This window comes from Lithobates pipiens, unplaced genomic scaffold, assembly GCF_037356315.1.
Source record: "Lithobates pipiens isolate NorthernLeopardFrog02 unplaced genomic scaffold, aLitPip1_a1.2 Scaffold_59, whole genome shotgun sequence".
In the NCBI taxonomy this organism is placed as follows: domain Eukaryota; kingdom Metazoa; phylum Chordata; class Amphibia; order Anura; family Ranidae; genus Lithobates; species Lithobates pipiens.
The window spans coordinates 3,567,593-3,580,504 of record NW_027507880.1 but is presented as its reverse complement, the minus strand read 5'-3'; the positions used below and the strand labels follow the sequence as shown (position 1 = coordinate 3,580,504).

At 46.5% G+C, this 12,912-nt stretch overlaps 1 protein-coding gene across 1 annotated transcript in view; it reads left to right on the top strand.

Annotated features, from left to right (window-relative positions):
• LOC143958182 (cobalamin binding intrinsic factor-like) overlaps positions 1-12,588 on the top strand; it is a 49,594-nt gene extending 37,006 nt beyond the window's left edge. The window contains exons 7-9 of the mRNA XM_077467654.1: positions 1,122-1,266; positions 1,543-1,661; positions 11,979-12,588. Coding sequence (XP_077323780.1) covers positions 1,122-1,266; positions 1,543-1,661; positions 11,979-12,040 — 326 coding nt within the window. The 3' untranslated portion in view covers positions 12,041-12,588. The remainder of the gene's footprint in view (positions 1-1,121; positions 1,267-1,542; positions 1,662-11,978) is intronic.
• The last annotated feature ends 324 nt before the right edge of the window (positions 12,589-12,912 follow it).

The following is a 12,912-nucleotide window of genomic DNA, read 5'->3' as shown; positions in this document are numbered from 1 at the left end:
TTGTGTCAGAGAAATGGTCAAACTTCAGTACCCTATATTTTCTTTAGGTGACGGTTCAAAGGCCTCCTCTAGGTATCAGTTTAGTGTTACAGAGGAGGTTTGGTGCTAGAATTATTGCTCTCACTCCGGCGTACACGGCGATATGTAACCTGTGTATCGCAATTGACGTTTTCACATGTAGGTGCCCGACGCATTCGTTTATGTTTGTGCGTGTGGGGGTGGGGGAGCCTCAAAATAATTTTTGGGGGGGGGGGATTTTATGTGCTTGAGTGTAACTATATTTTTTTTATAAAAAAAAATTTTTTACTTAAGTTTTTACTTCGTTTTACCTCTTTTTTAGTTTTTACTTTTTTTTCATCACATAGGGGACTGTTTTTTTTTTGGTGACAGGTTCTCTTTATTGAGATATGCAGGGTTTAAAAGTATTTCACTGAATGTTTTGCAATGCAGATCGCATTGCAAAACATCCTAAAAGTGAGCAGGGTCTGAAAGTATTTCACAAAATGTTTTGAAATGCATATCGCATTGCAAAACATCCTAAAAGCGAGCAGGGTCTGAAAGTATTTCACGAAATGTTTTGAAATGCATATTGCATTGTAAAACATCCTAAAAGTGAGCCAAAGACACCGAGAACGTGACCCGGAAGTGGCGTCAGAGACATCACTTTCCGGGTTACTGCAAGAAGGGGAGGAGAGTGGATGTGTATCTGATTTTCTCCTTCCCCGCTAATGGAGCAGCACCCTCCATGACTGTCCTGGGCCCGCCAATTGGCAAGCGGAGCCCGGTAAGCATGGTGGGAGCACATGAGCTTGGGAGCGCCCGTATTGAGGTGTGTGAGAGCACTCGGGTGGCAGCGGCGCCGCCCAAACGCTCTCATCTGACAGGCAGAAGGCTGCCTGTCAGTTTCACACACAATCCCGGTGTCTGACTGTAGCCATGACGTACGGACCTGGCAGCAAAAAGGATTAAGGTACTTTAGGAATTTTTAACAATTTCCATTAAAACTAGGAACTAAATAAACTGTATTGGAGAGGTACAACACAAACATTGGCATTCCTTATTAAGTTGTGTGTTCTCATCATCTGTATTTATAACCTGTTTTGTCTTCCATCTTTATGCAGCTCAGTTTATCTCAGTGGAATACACGATTGTGAATAACATAATAGGAGAACATTTTCTTTATTCTACTACCGTATTAGTGAAAGAAGGATCCACTTTACTGCAGGTCATGCAAAAGGCTGCTGAACTAGATCCTAATAAATTCAGGTGAGAACTTCTAGCCTAACGATGACAAAAACTATTTATTATTTGCTGTTTGGAGTTTAAGCGATACTATAACCGGATGCCAAATCAGCTAAATTACCAGACCGAGAGTAGCTGTAATTTGAAGTATAATAAACTGATGCAAAACACGGTCATAGTAAGAGTCTTTTGAATACCTTCTGTTATATGACAACTTTACTGTGCTTTAACTTAACTATATATTTAAAAAAGTGTTGTATCCCTGAACACTTAACTTTTATCTGCCTTGTTATGCCTCAGCTTCGAGTCACAAAATTCCACTTGGGGAGCTTACATCACGTCCATTAACCACCTTGCCGGAAACACCAATGATAAGACATACTGGCAGTTCCTTAGAGATAGCACACCACTGGAAGTAGGTGAGTAGTCTGTAGACTTAGGCATGTCATTCCTTATTATGTGTCTGAGTAGAAATGCAGATTAAACTATACATAAAAACAGGATCCAGCCCAGGACATGTGAGTACTCCAACACTATACAAATTCAAAGGGGTATTGACTCACCTAAAAATGTTAAAGGTGGTGTCCGGGGAACTAAAAAGCTATGCACAATAACAAACAGGGATCAGAAGATCCACAAGCGTTTAGTAGTTCCACAATAAGATGAACAGCAGTCTCACTCACAAAAAACTTTATTAATATCAAAACTTCATGCATAGATAGAAAACACAGAATGTTCTCCACCACTCACCATTAAAAACAAATGACAACATTGTGTTTTCTATTTATGTATGAAATTTTTTTGGGTAAGACTCAGTGGCAGCTGGTGAAGTTTTTGACTCCCCCACTTGATGAAAATGGGCATGTTTCAGTGAAATAGTGGGCGTGGCTCTAAGGTGGTGTGGTTAGCATTTGAGAAGAACGAGGGATGGAGGGAGAGGGAGGGGGATGAAGAGAGAGGGAGGGAGAGGGAGGGAGGGACAGCAGGCCCAGATCCTCCATAAAAATAGAAATGTGTGTATTCCAGAAAATTTAACAATCAGCAGATAAAGATATTCCAAACACCTGGCATTAGCACTTCAATCATCCCAGCACCATGGTTGTTATGGTGTCTGGTTGATTGAAGCACAATACTTCTATTATTACAGTGTAAAATAAAATGAACTCATTCAACTCACCATAATGCAGAATCTGTGGGAGCCCTGAGCGTGTCATTTGCCATGTCGCCTGCCACCAGATGCCATCAGGTTCCCCCAGCAGAGTCCCTCCTTATATCTGTGTCCCTGCCAGCGGATTCCCTCCTTACATCTGTGTGCCCGCCAGCGGATTCCCTCCTTACATCTGTTTTCCCCGTCAGTGGAGTCCCTCCTTACATCTGTGTCCCCGGCAGTGGAGTCCCTCCTTACATCTGTTTTCCCCGTCAGTGGAGTCCCTTGTTACATCTGTGTCCCCGGAAGTGGAGTCCCTCCTTACATCTGTGTCCCCAGCGGAGTTGACTTATTCTAGTATGCCAAGAGAGAGAGATTCTCAGATTTTACCAAAAGGTCTGTGTGCAGCAATCTATATTTTTTGCACACTTTTTAATGTAAAATTAAATACAGCATTATTACTAAGTAAATTATCACAAAATATAAAACACCATGAAAGTGGCTGATATATAAAAGACACGTTTCACATTACTACAAAGCTAGAAAAAAAAGCAGACTATCGAAATTTAAAAATGACAAGCAATGCAGTTTTAGAAATGTGAGTAACATGGCAGCAGACAGAACCCATGGATCTTTGCCCTTTAATTCTCTCTGTGGAAACTGGCTATAAAACATTACACAGCTCAGCTATATTATTAACAGTTAGCAGTTCCTGCATAAAGCACAGACTTCACCTGTACACAACAGACAGAAATGGCATCCATTACAACAGAGGTACATGTGTTTTCTCCATACCAGGTATCAGTGGCGGCCCATCCATTCCTTCCTAGTTTTCTCCATGTGCTCATCAGTGGAGAGGGGCCTACCCTCTCCACTAAACACAAGGGGATTAGTCCTCACAGCAGCCATCTTTTTGTAGCCCGCTGGAAGTGACTTTGTTCTCACACTGAGAACAAAGCACCCGGCCGGGCAGATGCTGGTCAGCGTGATCGATTGCACCGCAAAGCATCTCCAAACCCCGCCAATGAAGCGCCGCGTCTGCAATCTCATGATTGCATTGACATGGCACTTCCCATAGTGCACTGTGTCCAGCACCCGAACACAGTGCACTTAGTTGAAGTACATTTTTTTTTCTTAAAGGGGCAGTTAAAAAAAAAAAAAATATATATATATATATATATATATATATATATATATATATATAATATAATTTTTTAGCTGTCATGTTAGCCCCTGTACACACGGTCGGACATTCTGCCAACCAAATCCGTCGGATTTTGTCCGTCGGATCTTGTCCGAAACTGTTGCATACACACGGGCGGACTAAGTTGTCGAAAAATCCGATCATTAAGAACGTGATGACGTAATTTCGTTACGATGGGACTACGTTCAGGCTAGTAGCCAATAGCTTTGATGTAGGAATTTGATCTGAGCATGCGTGGCACTTGGTCCGATCAAGATTCTCTACACATGATCGGAGTATGTCCGATCAAACCAGTTGGTCGGAAAATATTTCCAACAAGTTGGAAAATTGGGTCCGACGGATATTCCGGCGGAATCAGTCCCATGCATACCACACACAGTCGGATTATCCGACAACACGGTCCGATAGGACACATTCCGACGGATTCTCCGACCGTGTGTACAAGGGCTTATGGTGATTCATCCTCTTTATTTGTCCTGTTTACTGTTATCATTGAAAGTGAACGAAAAAGAAAATCTTACATTTTGGGTAGTCCCCAGAAAAGTAATAGTGGTGAAATCTTCCAATGGGGTCAGTTTTGGTGACCTGGGGATCCCCATGAAATTCCATTAATTTGCAGGGATTTCCTCCTGCTGCCTGTTTTGGCTATTGGACAGGAAGTGAAGGTAAATCCCCCATTGGGACAAAGATGGCAAAAAACAGAAACCTGTATCAGGTTTACGAAAGGGACTTTTGGAAAGGCACCACTATGACAAATATATAAAAAATACAAATATAGTTTATATTAAATACAATCTTAAAGGGTTTGTAAACCTTCCTGGTTTTTAACCTCAATGCCACTATGTGCAAAACGAGCTGCACAGTGGAGGTAAGTATGATATGTTTGTTATTTTAAACAAAAAAAACAAACCCTTACAATCCCTTTAAGACAATAAAAAAATACATGCAACAGTGAATGCAAATTTTTCACAGAATAATAGGACTTTCTTCATAACAAGAAATAGCTCTAGATCCCAAAAAGAGTCGTGGGTATCCCTACGTGTTTCGACTCCAGGTTCTTCGTCTAGGGGTTCTCAACAGCAACAGATTGGACAACAGTCTAAAAAATATAAACAGTAATACGTGTCATAAACACATAAATGCACATAACTTGTATATAGGAAAACATATCAAGTAAGGCAACTTACTACATATGGCACAGAATGCATGCATGCAAGAGCACCAGGACTAGGGATGACTCCGAACGCAAATCCGACTCGAACATCGCGTGTTCGCCTGCTCACGGAATAGCAAACCATTTTTGGTGTTCGCGGAAAATTCGAAAGCCGTCGAACACTCTTTATAAGTCTATGGGAGAAATAAAAAGTGCTAATTTTAAAGGCTTATATGCATGGTATTGTCCTAAAAAGTGTTTGGGGACCTGGGTCCTGCCCCAGGGGACATGTATCAATGCAAAAAAAAGTTTTAAAAACAGCTGTTTTTTGGGAGTAGAGATGGACGAACTTCTGACGGAACGTTTCGCTAATGCGAACCGCGAACATGGCCAAAAGTTTGCGAACCGCAAAGTTCACGGTGGGCCCCATTGACTTCAATGGCAGGCAACCTTTAAAAACCTACAGGTCATATTTTCAGCCACAAAATACTTACTAGCTGTGCACACATAGTCCCACCACATGGACACTGACATAACAAAAGTATGAAGTGAATCTGGGATCGACAACTACAAGCATTCTTTTTTTTATCTGTGAAATTTTGACAATTCAGGACTCAGGAGCTCATGAAGGCAATGGAGGAGAGGAAAGGTCAGGGTAGGCTATGAAGAGGGTGCAGGAGATGATCACCAGCACCGTGATATAGAGCACTGACACCAGCACCGTGAGAGCACTGACACCAGCACCGTGAGAGCACTGACACCAGCACCATGAGAGCACTGACACCACCACCGTGATAGAGTGCACTGACACCAGCACCGTGATAGAGTGCACTGACACCAGCACCGTGATAGAGTGCACTGACACCAGCACCGTGATAGAGTGCACTGACACCAGCACCGTGATAGAGTGCACTGACACCAGCACCGTGATAGAGTGCACTGACACCAGCACCGTGATAGAGTGCACTGACACCAGCAATGTGATAGAGAGCACTGACACCAGCACCCTATATATTGTACACCTATACCAGTCCTTAAAAGAACCTTTGTGGACCTAGTAGTAATAGCTAGCTAGTGATTAAACTGACTGTCCCTGCTCCACACAGCATCCTGTCCCTACACTGACAAAAGACAGCTGCAATCACCAGCACAGCAATGCACCAGCACCCTATATATTGTACACCTATACCAGTCCTTAAAAGGACCTTTGTGGACCTAGTAGCTAGTGATTTGCAGACTGTCCCTCAGTCCCTACACTGATAAAGGACTGCTGCAGAATAGGGCAGTAATCTCAGCACAGCCCTGCACCAGCACCCTATATATTGTACACCTATACCAGTCCTTAAAAGGGCCTTTGTGGACCTAGTAGCTAGTGATTTGCAAACTGTCCCTCAGTCCCTACACTGATAAAAGACAGCTGCAGAATCAGGCAGCAGTCTGCAGCAGTGCACCACAACCCTATATATTGTACACCTATACCAGTCCTTAAAAGGACCTTTGTGGACCTGGTAGCTAGTGATTTACAGACTGTCCCTCAGTCCCTACACTGATAAAAGACAGCTGCAGAATCGGGCAGCAGTCAGCAGCAGTGCACCAGCACCCTATATACTGTACACCTATACCAGTCCTTAAAAGGACCTTTGTGGACCTAATAGTAATAGCTAGCTAGTGAATAAACTAATTGTCCCTGCTGCACACAGCGTCCTGTCCCTACACTGACAAAAGACAGGCTGCTGCAATCACCAGCACAGCAGTGCACTGAACCCTATATACTGTACTACACCTATACCAGTCCTTAAAAGGACTTTTGTGGACCTAATAGCTAGCGATTTGTGTCACTAAAGTCTCTCCCTGCTCCACACAGCATCCTGTCCCTAAACTGACATAAGACAGAATGTAAAATGGCCGCCAGATCAGGTCTATTTATAAGGTAGGGGGAATGTCCAATTGTCCATGTGCTGAAATGTCTCAATTGGCTGTCCTGTACCCTATGATGGATGTGTCATCATGGGTCAAAGTTCTTTCACACTGTAAACACATATGTCCGCCGGGCGAACAGCGGCAATAGTTAGGCAATCGGGCGAATCGCGAACATGCAAAATTCGCCGCAAACTGACCGCCGAGCGAACAGTTCGGCAATCCCTATTTGGGAGCAGTGATTTTAATAATGCTTAAAGTGAAACAATAAAAGTGTAATATTCCTTTTAAATTTCTATAGTATGTATATAGTATGCCTGTAAATTGGCACATGTGTTTAGAACAGTCTGAGAGCAAAATTACATTTCTAAAGGAAAATAAATAATTTAAAAGTACTAGTGCTAGCGGCTATAATGAATTGTCGGTCCCGGCAATATACATAAAAGTTCATTGATAAAAACGGCATGTGATTCCCCCCAGGCCCTTCAGGTCTGGTATGGATATTAAAGGGAACCCTGCGCCATTTTTTTTTTTAAATGGCGTGGGGTCCCCTCCAAAAATCCATACCAGACCCTTATCTGAGCACGCAACCTGGCAGGCCGCAGGAAAAGAGGGGGGAATGAGAGAGCTCCCCTCCATTTGAACCATACCAGACCACATGCCCTAAACATTGGGAGGGTGCTTTGGGGTAGTCCCCCAAAGCACCTTATCTCCATGTTGATGGGGAGAAGGGCCTCATCCCCACAACCCTTGCCCAGTGGTTGTGGGGGTCTGCAGGCGGGGGGCTTATCGGAATCTGGAAGCCACCTTAAACAAGGAGACCTCCAGATCCTGGCCCCCCCTGTGTGAAATGGTAAGGGGGTACAAATGTACCAATACCATTTCACAAAAGATTTGTGAAAATTGGTAAAAAAAAAGACAATACACGCCCTGGGACAAGTCCTTTATTTAAAAAATGTAAAAATAAAACTGTCACACAAAGGCCGCGTACACACGCGCGGACTGTTTGCCCAACCTTGACTGTTTGCCCAACCTTGTTTGTCAAACAGTTTCGGCAAACAGTCCGCTCAAAATTTGCATGAGCGGACTTGCCCACACACGAGCGGACTGTTTCAGCGAACTGTTTGCCAAACAGTTCGCTCAACTTTTGAAATGAACGGACTCGCCCACGTAAGGAGGAGGCAAATCCGCCCATTTCGAGCGCGTGTACAGGTAGGCGGGGCCCGCGAAGGAGACGTCGCGGGCTCCGCCGCCTGGAATGGGCTTAAAGGGGAACCCCAACGCCGAAAAAAATCGGCGTGGGGGTTCCCCCAAAGTCCACACCAGACCCTTGTCCGAGCACGCTACCCGGCAGGCCAGGAAAGGGGGGCGAGCGAGCGCGCCCCCCTCCAGAGCCGTACCAGGCCGCGTGCCCTCAACATGGGGGGTGCCTTGGGGAAGGGGGGGCCGCGCGGCCCCCCCACCCCAAAGCACCTTGTCCCCATGTTGATGAGGACAAGGGCCTCTTCCCGACAACCCTGGCCGTTGGTTGTCGGGGTCTGCGGGCGGGGGGCTTATCGGAATCCGGGAGCCCCCTTTAAGAAGGGGGCCCCCGGATACCGGCCCCCCACCCTATGTGAATGAGTATGGGGTACAATGTACCCCTACCCATTCACCTGTGAAATAAAGTACAAAAAAAAACACAACACAGGGAAAAAATATTTTATTGCACAGCTCCGGGGGTCTTCCGTCTTCGGGGGTCTTCTCGCCGGACTCCTCCGCTATCTGTGTGTAGCTCTTTTGCTAGCGGAGGAGTCCGGCTTTCTTCCTCCCCGCCGCCGGCCTCTTCTCCCGACTTCGGGGGTCTTGTCCCCCTCTTCGGTTCTTCTGCCGGGCCACCGCGCCTTCTTGTAGCTCTTTTACAGGCGGTGGCCCGGTCTTCTGTCGCCGCTGTCGTCGTCGCCGCCGCCGCCTTCCGTTCTTGTTCTTCTTCTTGTTCTTCTTCTTCTTCTCCTGGAGATGTTGACTCGACGAGCTCTCCGGCCGGAATGCCAGGGACACGCTCCGCTGCCACTTATATAGTGACAATGGGGCGGTGTCACATGGTATATGTCACATGGGTTGGTCACATGGTGACCCCGCCCCCTTACGATGTCATAGTCCCCATGTGACATCAACCCATGTGACCAACCCATGTGACATATACCATGTGACACCGCCCCATTGTCACTATATAAGTGACCGCACAGCGCGGCTCTGGCATTCCGGCCGGAGAGCTCGTCGAGTCAACATCTCCAGGAGAAGAAGAAGAAGAACAAGAAGAAGAACAAGAACGGAAGGCGGCGGCGGCGGCGACGACAGCGGCGACAGAAGACCGGGCCACCGCCTGTAAAAGAGCTACAAGAAGGCGCGGTGGCCCGGCAGAAGAACCGAAGGCGGCGACAGAAGAACGGAAGGCAGCGGCGACAGAAGACCGGGCCACCGCCTGTAAAAGAGCTACAAGAAGGCGCGGTGGCCCGGCAGAAGAACCGAAGAGGGGGACAAGACCCCCGAAGTCGGGAGAAGAGGCCGGCGGCGGGGAGGATGAAAGCCGGGCTCCTCCGCTAGTAAAAGAGCTACACACAGATAGCGGAGGAGTCCGGCGAGAAGACCCCCGAAGACGGAAGACCCCCGGAGCTGTGCAATAAAATATTTTTTCCCTGTGTTGTGTTTTTTTTTGTACTTTATTTCACAGGTGAATGGGTAGGGGTACATTGTACCCCATACTCATTCACATAGGGTGGGGGGCCGGTATCCGGGGGCCCCCTTCTTAAAGGGGGCTCCCGGATTCCGATAAGCCCCCGCCCGCAGACCCCGACAACCAACGGCCAGGGTTGTCGGGAAGAGGCCCTTGTCCTCATCAACATGGGGACAAGGTGCTTTGGGGTGGGGGGGCCGCGCGGCCCCCCCTTCCCCAAGGCACCCCCCATGTTGAGGGCACGCGGCCTGGTACGGCTCAGGAGGGGGGGCGCGCTCGCTCGCCCCCCTTTCCTGGCCTGCCGGGTAGCGTGCTCGGACAAGGGTCTGGTGTGGACTTTGGGGGGACCCCCACGCCGATTTTTTTCGGCGTTGGGGTTCCCCTTTAAGCCCATTCCAGGCGGCAGAGCCCGCGACGTCTCCTTCGCGGGCCCCGCCTACCTGTACACGCGCTCGAAATGGGCGGACTTTCCGAGCGGGAACAGTTTGCTCATTTCGAAAGTAGCCTACACACGGGCGGACTGTTCGCTCAAACACAGTTTCAGCGGACAGTTTTTCGGAATTTCCGAAAGACTTTGTCCGTCCAACTGTCCGCTGAAACTGTCCGCTGAAAGCCCACACACGGGCGGACTGTCCGCCCAAACACTGTTCAGCGGACAAGGTTGGGCGAACAGTCCGCCCATGTGTACGCGGCCAAAGTCTCCTATTCTTCGCTCCAACGCACCGAAAAGAAGCAGCAAGCCGCCTACAATCTGCCTCCATGGGAGGCATCCGCCATAATGACCGGCCTCTCAGGTGACAGTTCTTTTATAACTGAGGGGGGGGCCACACAATGACATCGCCGGGTCACCCCGCCCCCCTCTGATGCACAGGGACATCCATATGGCTTTCCTGTAGCGTCAGAGGGGGCAGAGTCACTCGGTTAAGTAACCGCCCCCTCTGACGCTATGGGAAAGCCATAGGGATGTCCCCGTGCGTCAGAGGGGGCGAGGCCACCCGGTTACATAACCAAATGACCCTGCCCCCTCTGATGCTATGGGAAAGCCATAGGGATGTCCCTGTGCGGAGTCACCCGGTGATGTCATCGTGTGGCCCTGCCCTCAGTTATAAAAGAACTGTCACCTGAGAGGCCGTCATTACGGCAGGTGCCTCCCATGTAGGCAGATCGTAGGCAGCTTGCAGCTTTTTTTTTTTGGGAGGGTGCTACCCCAAAGCACCCTCCAAATGTTTAGGGCAGATGGCCTGGTATGGTTCAGGAGGGGGGCGCTCTCTCACCCCCCCCTCTTATCCTGTGGCCTGCCAGGTTGCATGCTCGGATAAGGGTCTGGTATGGATTTTTGGCACGGGGTTCTCCTTAAAATTCATACCAGACCTGAAGGGTCTGGTATGGATTTTGAGGGGGGACCCCCACGCTATTTTAAAAAAAAATTGGCGCGGGGTTCCCCTTAATATCCATACCAGACCTGAAGGGCCTGGTATGGAATTTGGGGGGACCTCCATGCATTTTTTTATTTTAGTTCGGGGTTCCCCTGTAGGGGAATCCCATGCCAGTTTTATCAATGAACTTTTATGTGTATTGCTGGGACCGACAATTCATTATAGTCGCTAGCGCAGGTCCTTGTAAATTACTTTTTTTCCTTTTAGAAATGTAATTTTGCTCTTGGACTGTTCTAAACACGGGAAACATGCGCCACTTTACAGGCATACTATAGACACCCCTCAGGTACGAAATTTAAAGGAATATTACACTTTTATTGTTTCACTTTAAGCATTATTAAAATCACTGCTCCTGAAAAAATTACAGTTTTTAAAACTTTTTTTTGCATTGATACATGTCCCTTGGGGCAGGACCCAGGTCCCCAAACACTTTTTAAGACAATAACTTGCATATAAGCCTTTACCATTAGCACTTTTGATTTTTCATGTTCGTGTCCCATAGACTTTAATGGTGCTTGCGCGTTCAAACAAATTTTTGGCCTGTTCGCATGTTCTACTGCAAACCGAACAGGGGGGTGTTCGGCCTATCCCTAACCAGGACCCCTCCAAAGCCTCCACAAGTATAAAAGTCTGACTGAGAGATATCTCCCCCATTATCCATACAAAGAACCAGATCAAAAAAGGGAGTGTTTGTATGCTGCCATGGATTGGCACCAGGAAGAGAAAATTACTGTAAGATTTGATACAAGATTCCATTTTCCTGATGCCAAAATGGCAGCATACATAAGATAAATAATGAGCTAAACACAGATTGCTCATTCTTCAAACTCAATAGGGCTTAGTCAACCAGCCTGTATACTGGATCTGTGGATGAAAAGTAGCCTTATCCTATGCTCCTCCTGGTCCATGCTTACATAGTCACAGCTGCATTTAATGCAATAGGGCTCATTGAGTAGTCCACAGCTTATTGAATGGAGATTTAAGGAAGGAGCAGAACCGGGAGACTTCTAGTGATGAGGCCATGTGACTCCAAGTGGGCAGTAGAGGAGTGGGGACAGATCAATATAAGTCTTGGGATGGGGGGGGGGGGGTACTATTGTCCTTTAAAGTTTAAGTTATGAATGTGTAAGCTTACTTTACAATGTTCTCTTTTGCCTTTCTAGGTGTCAGTAGCTACATACCCAAGAAAAATGACCATATCACCGCCATCTTCAGCACATACTGATTATATTGGCCTTTTAGCATATATCTCCATGTATATCTGGGCAGCTGGCTTAACAACTTTAAAGAAGGACTAAACTCTCTCAATCAGCTATTTTTTATTGCTTATGCTGCTAACATTAAATAGATAGGAAGGTATATTATATTTACTTGTTTTAGACTGTTTTTTACAGATCTTCAGTTGCTTCCTGGTTTCAGGCCTAGGCAAATTATGTCATACATCCCAGTAGTCTTCATGGGCATTTTTATTCTTTATTTGGAGAAGTGGAGAAGGGGCTTTCTGAGCTAAGCACCCTCCTGCCTGCATGACTGAGCTAAGGGCAGATGGATTCCAGGAAGTAAATGCTAAATGAATCATCTGCCCTTACTCAAGATGGCCACAACTAGAAATGCTAGGGAAGTGTTTTTCAAAATGTTTTCTCAACAAAATAAAGCTTGGAGACATGGGTGGATAAGATTGCTTTGAAAATTAAACATGCATTAAATAGTGTTTTAGTTTGTGGTGCTCAGATAGTCGTGTTCTACTTCTTCAATAAACAAGAAGAAACTTTACTTTTCTTGTAGTTGCATTTACTGAGTGTGTTCTTTATGTTGTGAAACTGCAATACATACAAAACCGATGAGAAATGTTAAAACTGAATACAAATTCTCCATACTGGGAGCATTACATACAATGAACAATTATAGATTACTAACACTGAACCGAGTGGGAAAACATGCTCACTGCAGAATCTTAAAGTACGATGAAAGGTTCTTTATAACATATTTTTTTTTTTTTTACTTACCTGCTCTGTGTAATGGTTTTTGCACCGAGCAGCCCCGATCCTTCTCTTATCAGGTCTCCTGTCTGCGTGCCTGGGTCCTCCCCTTTGACCA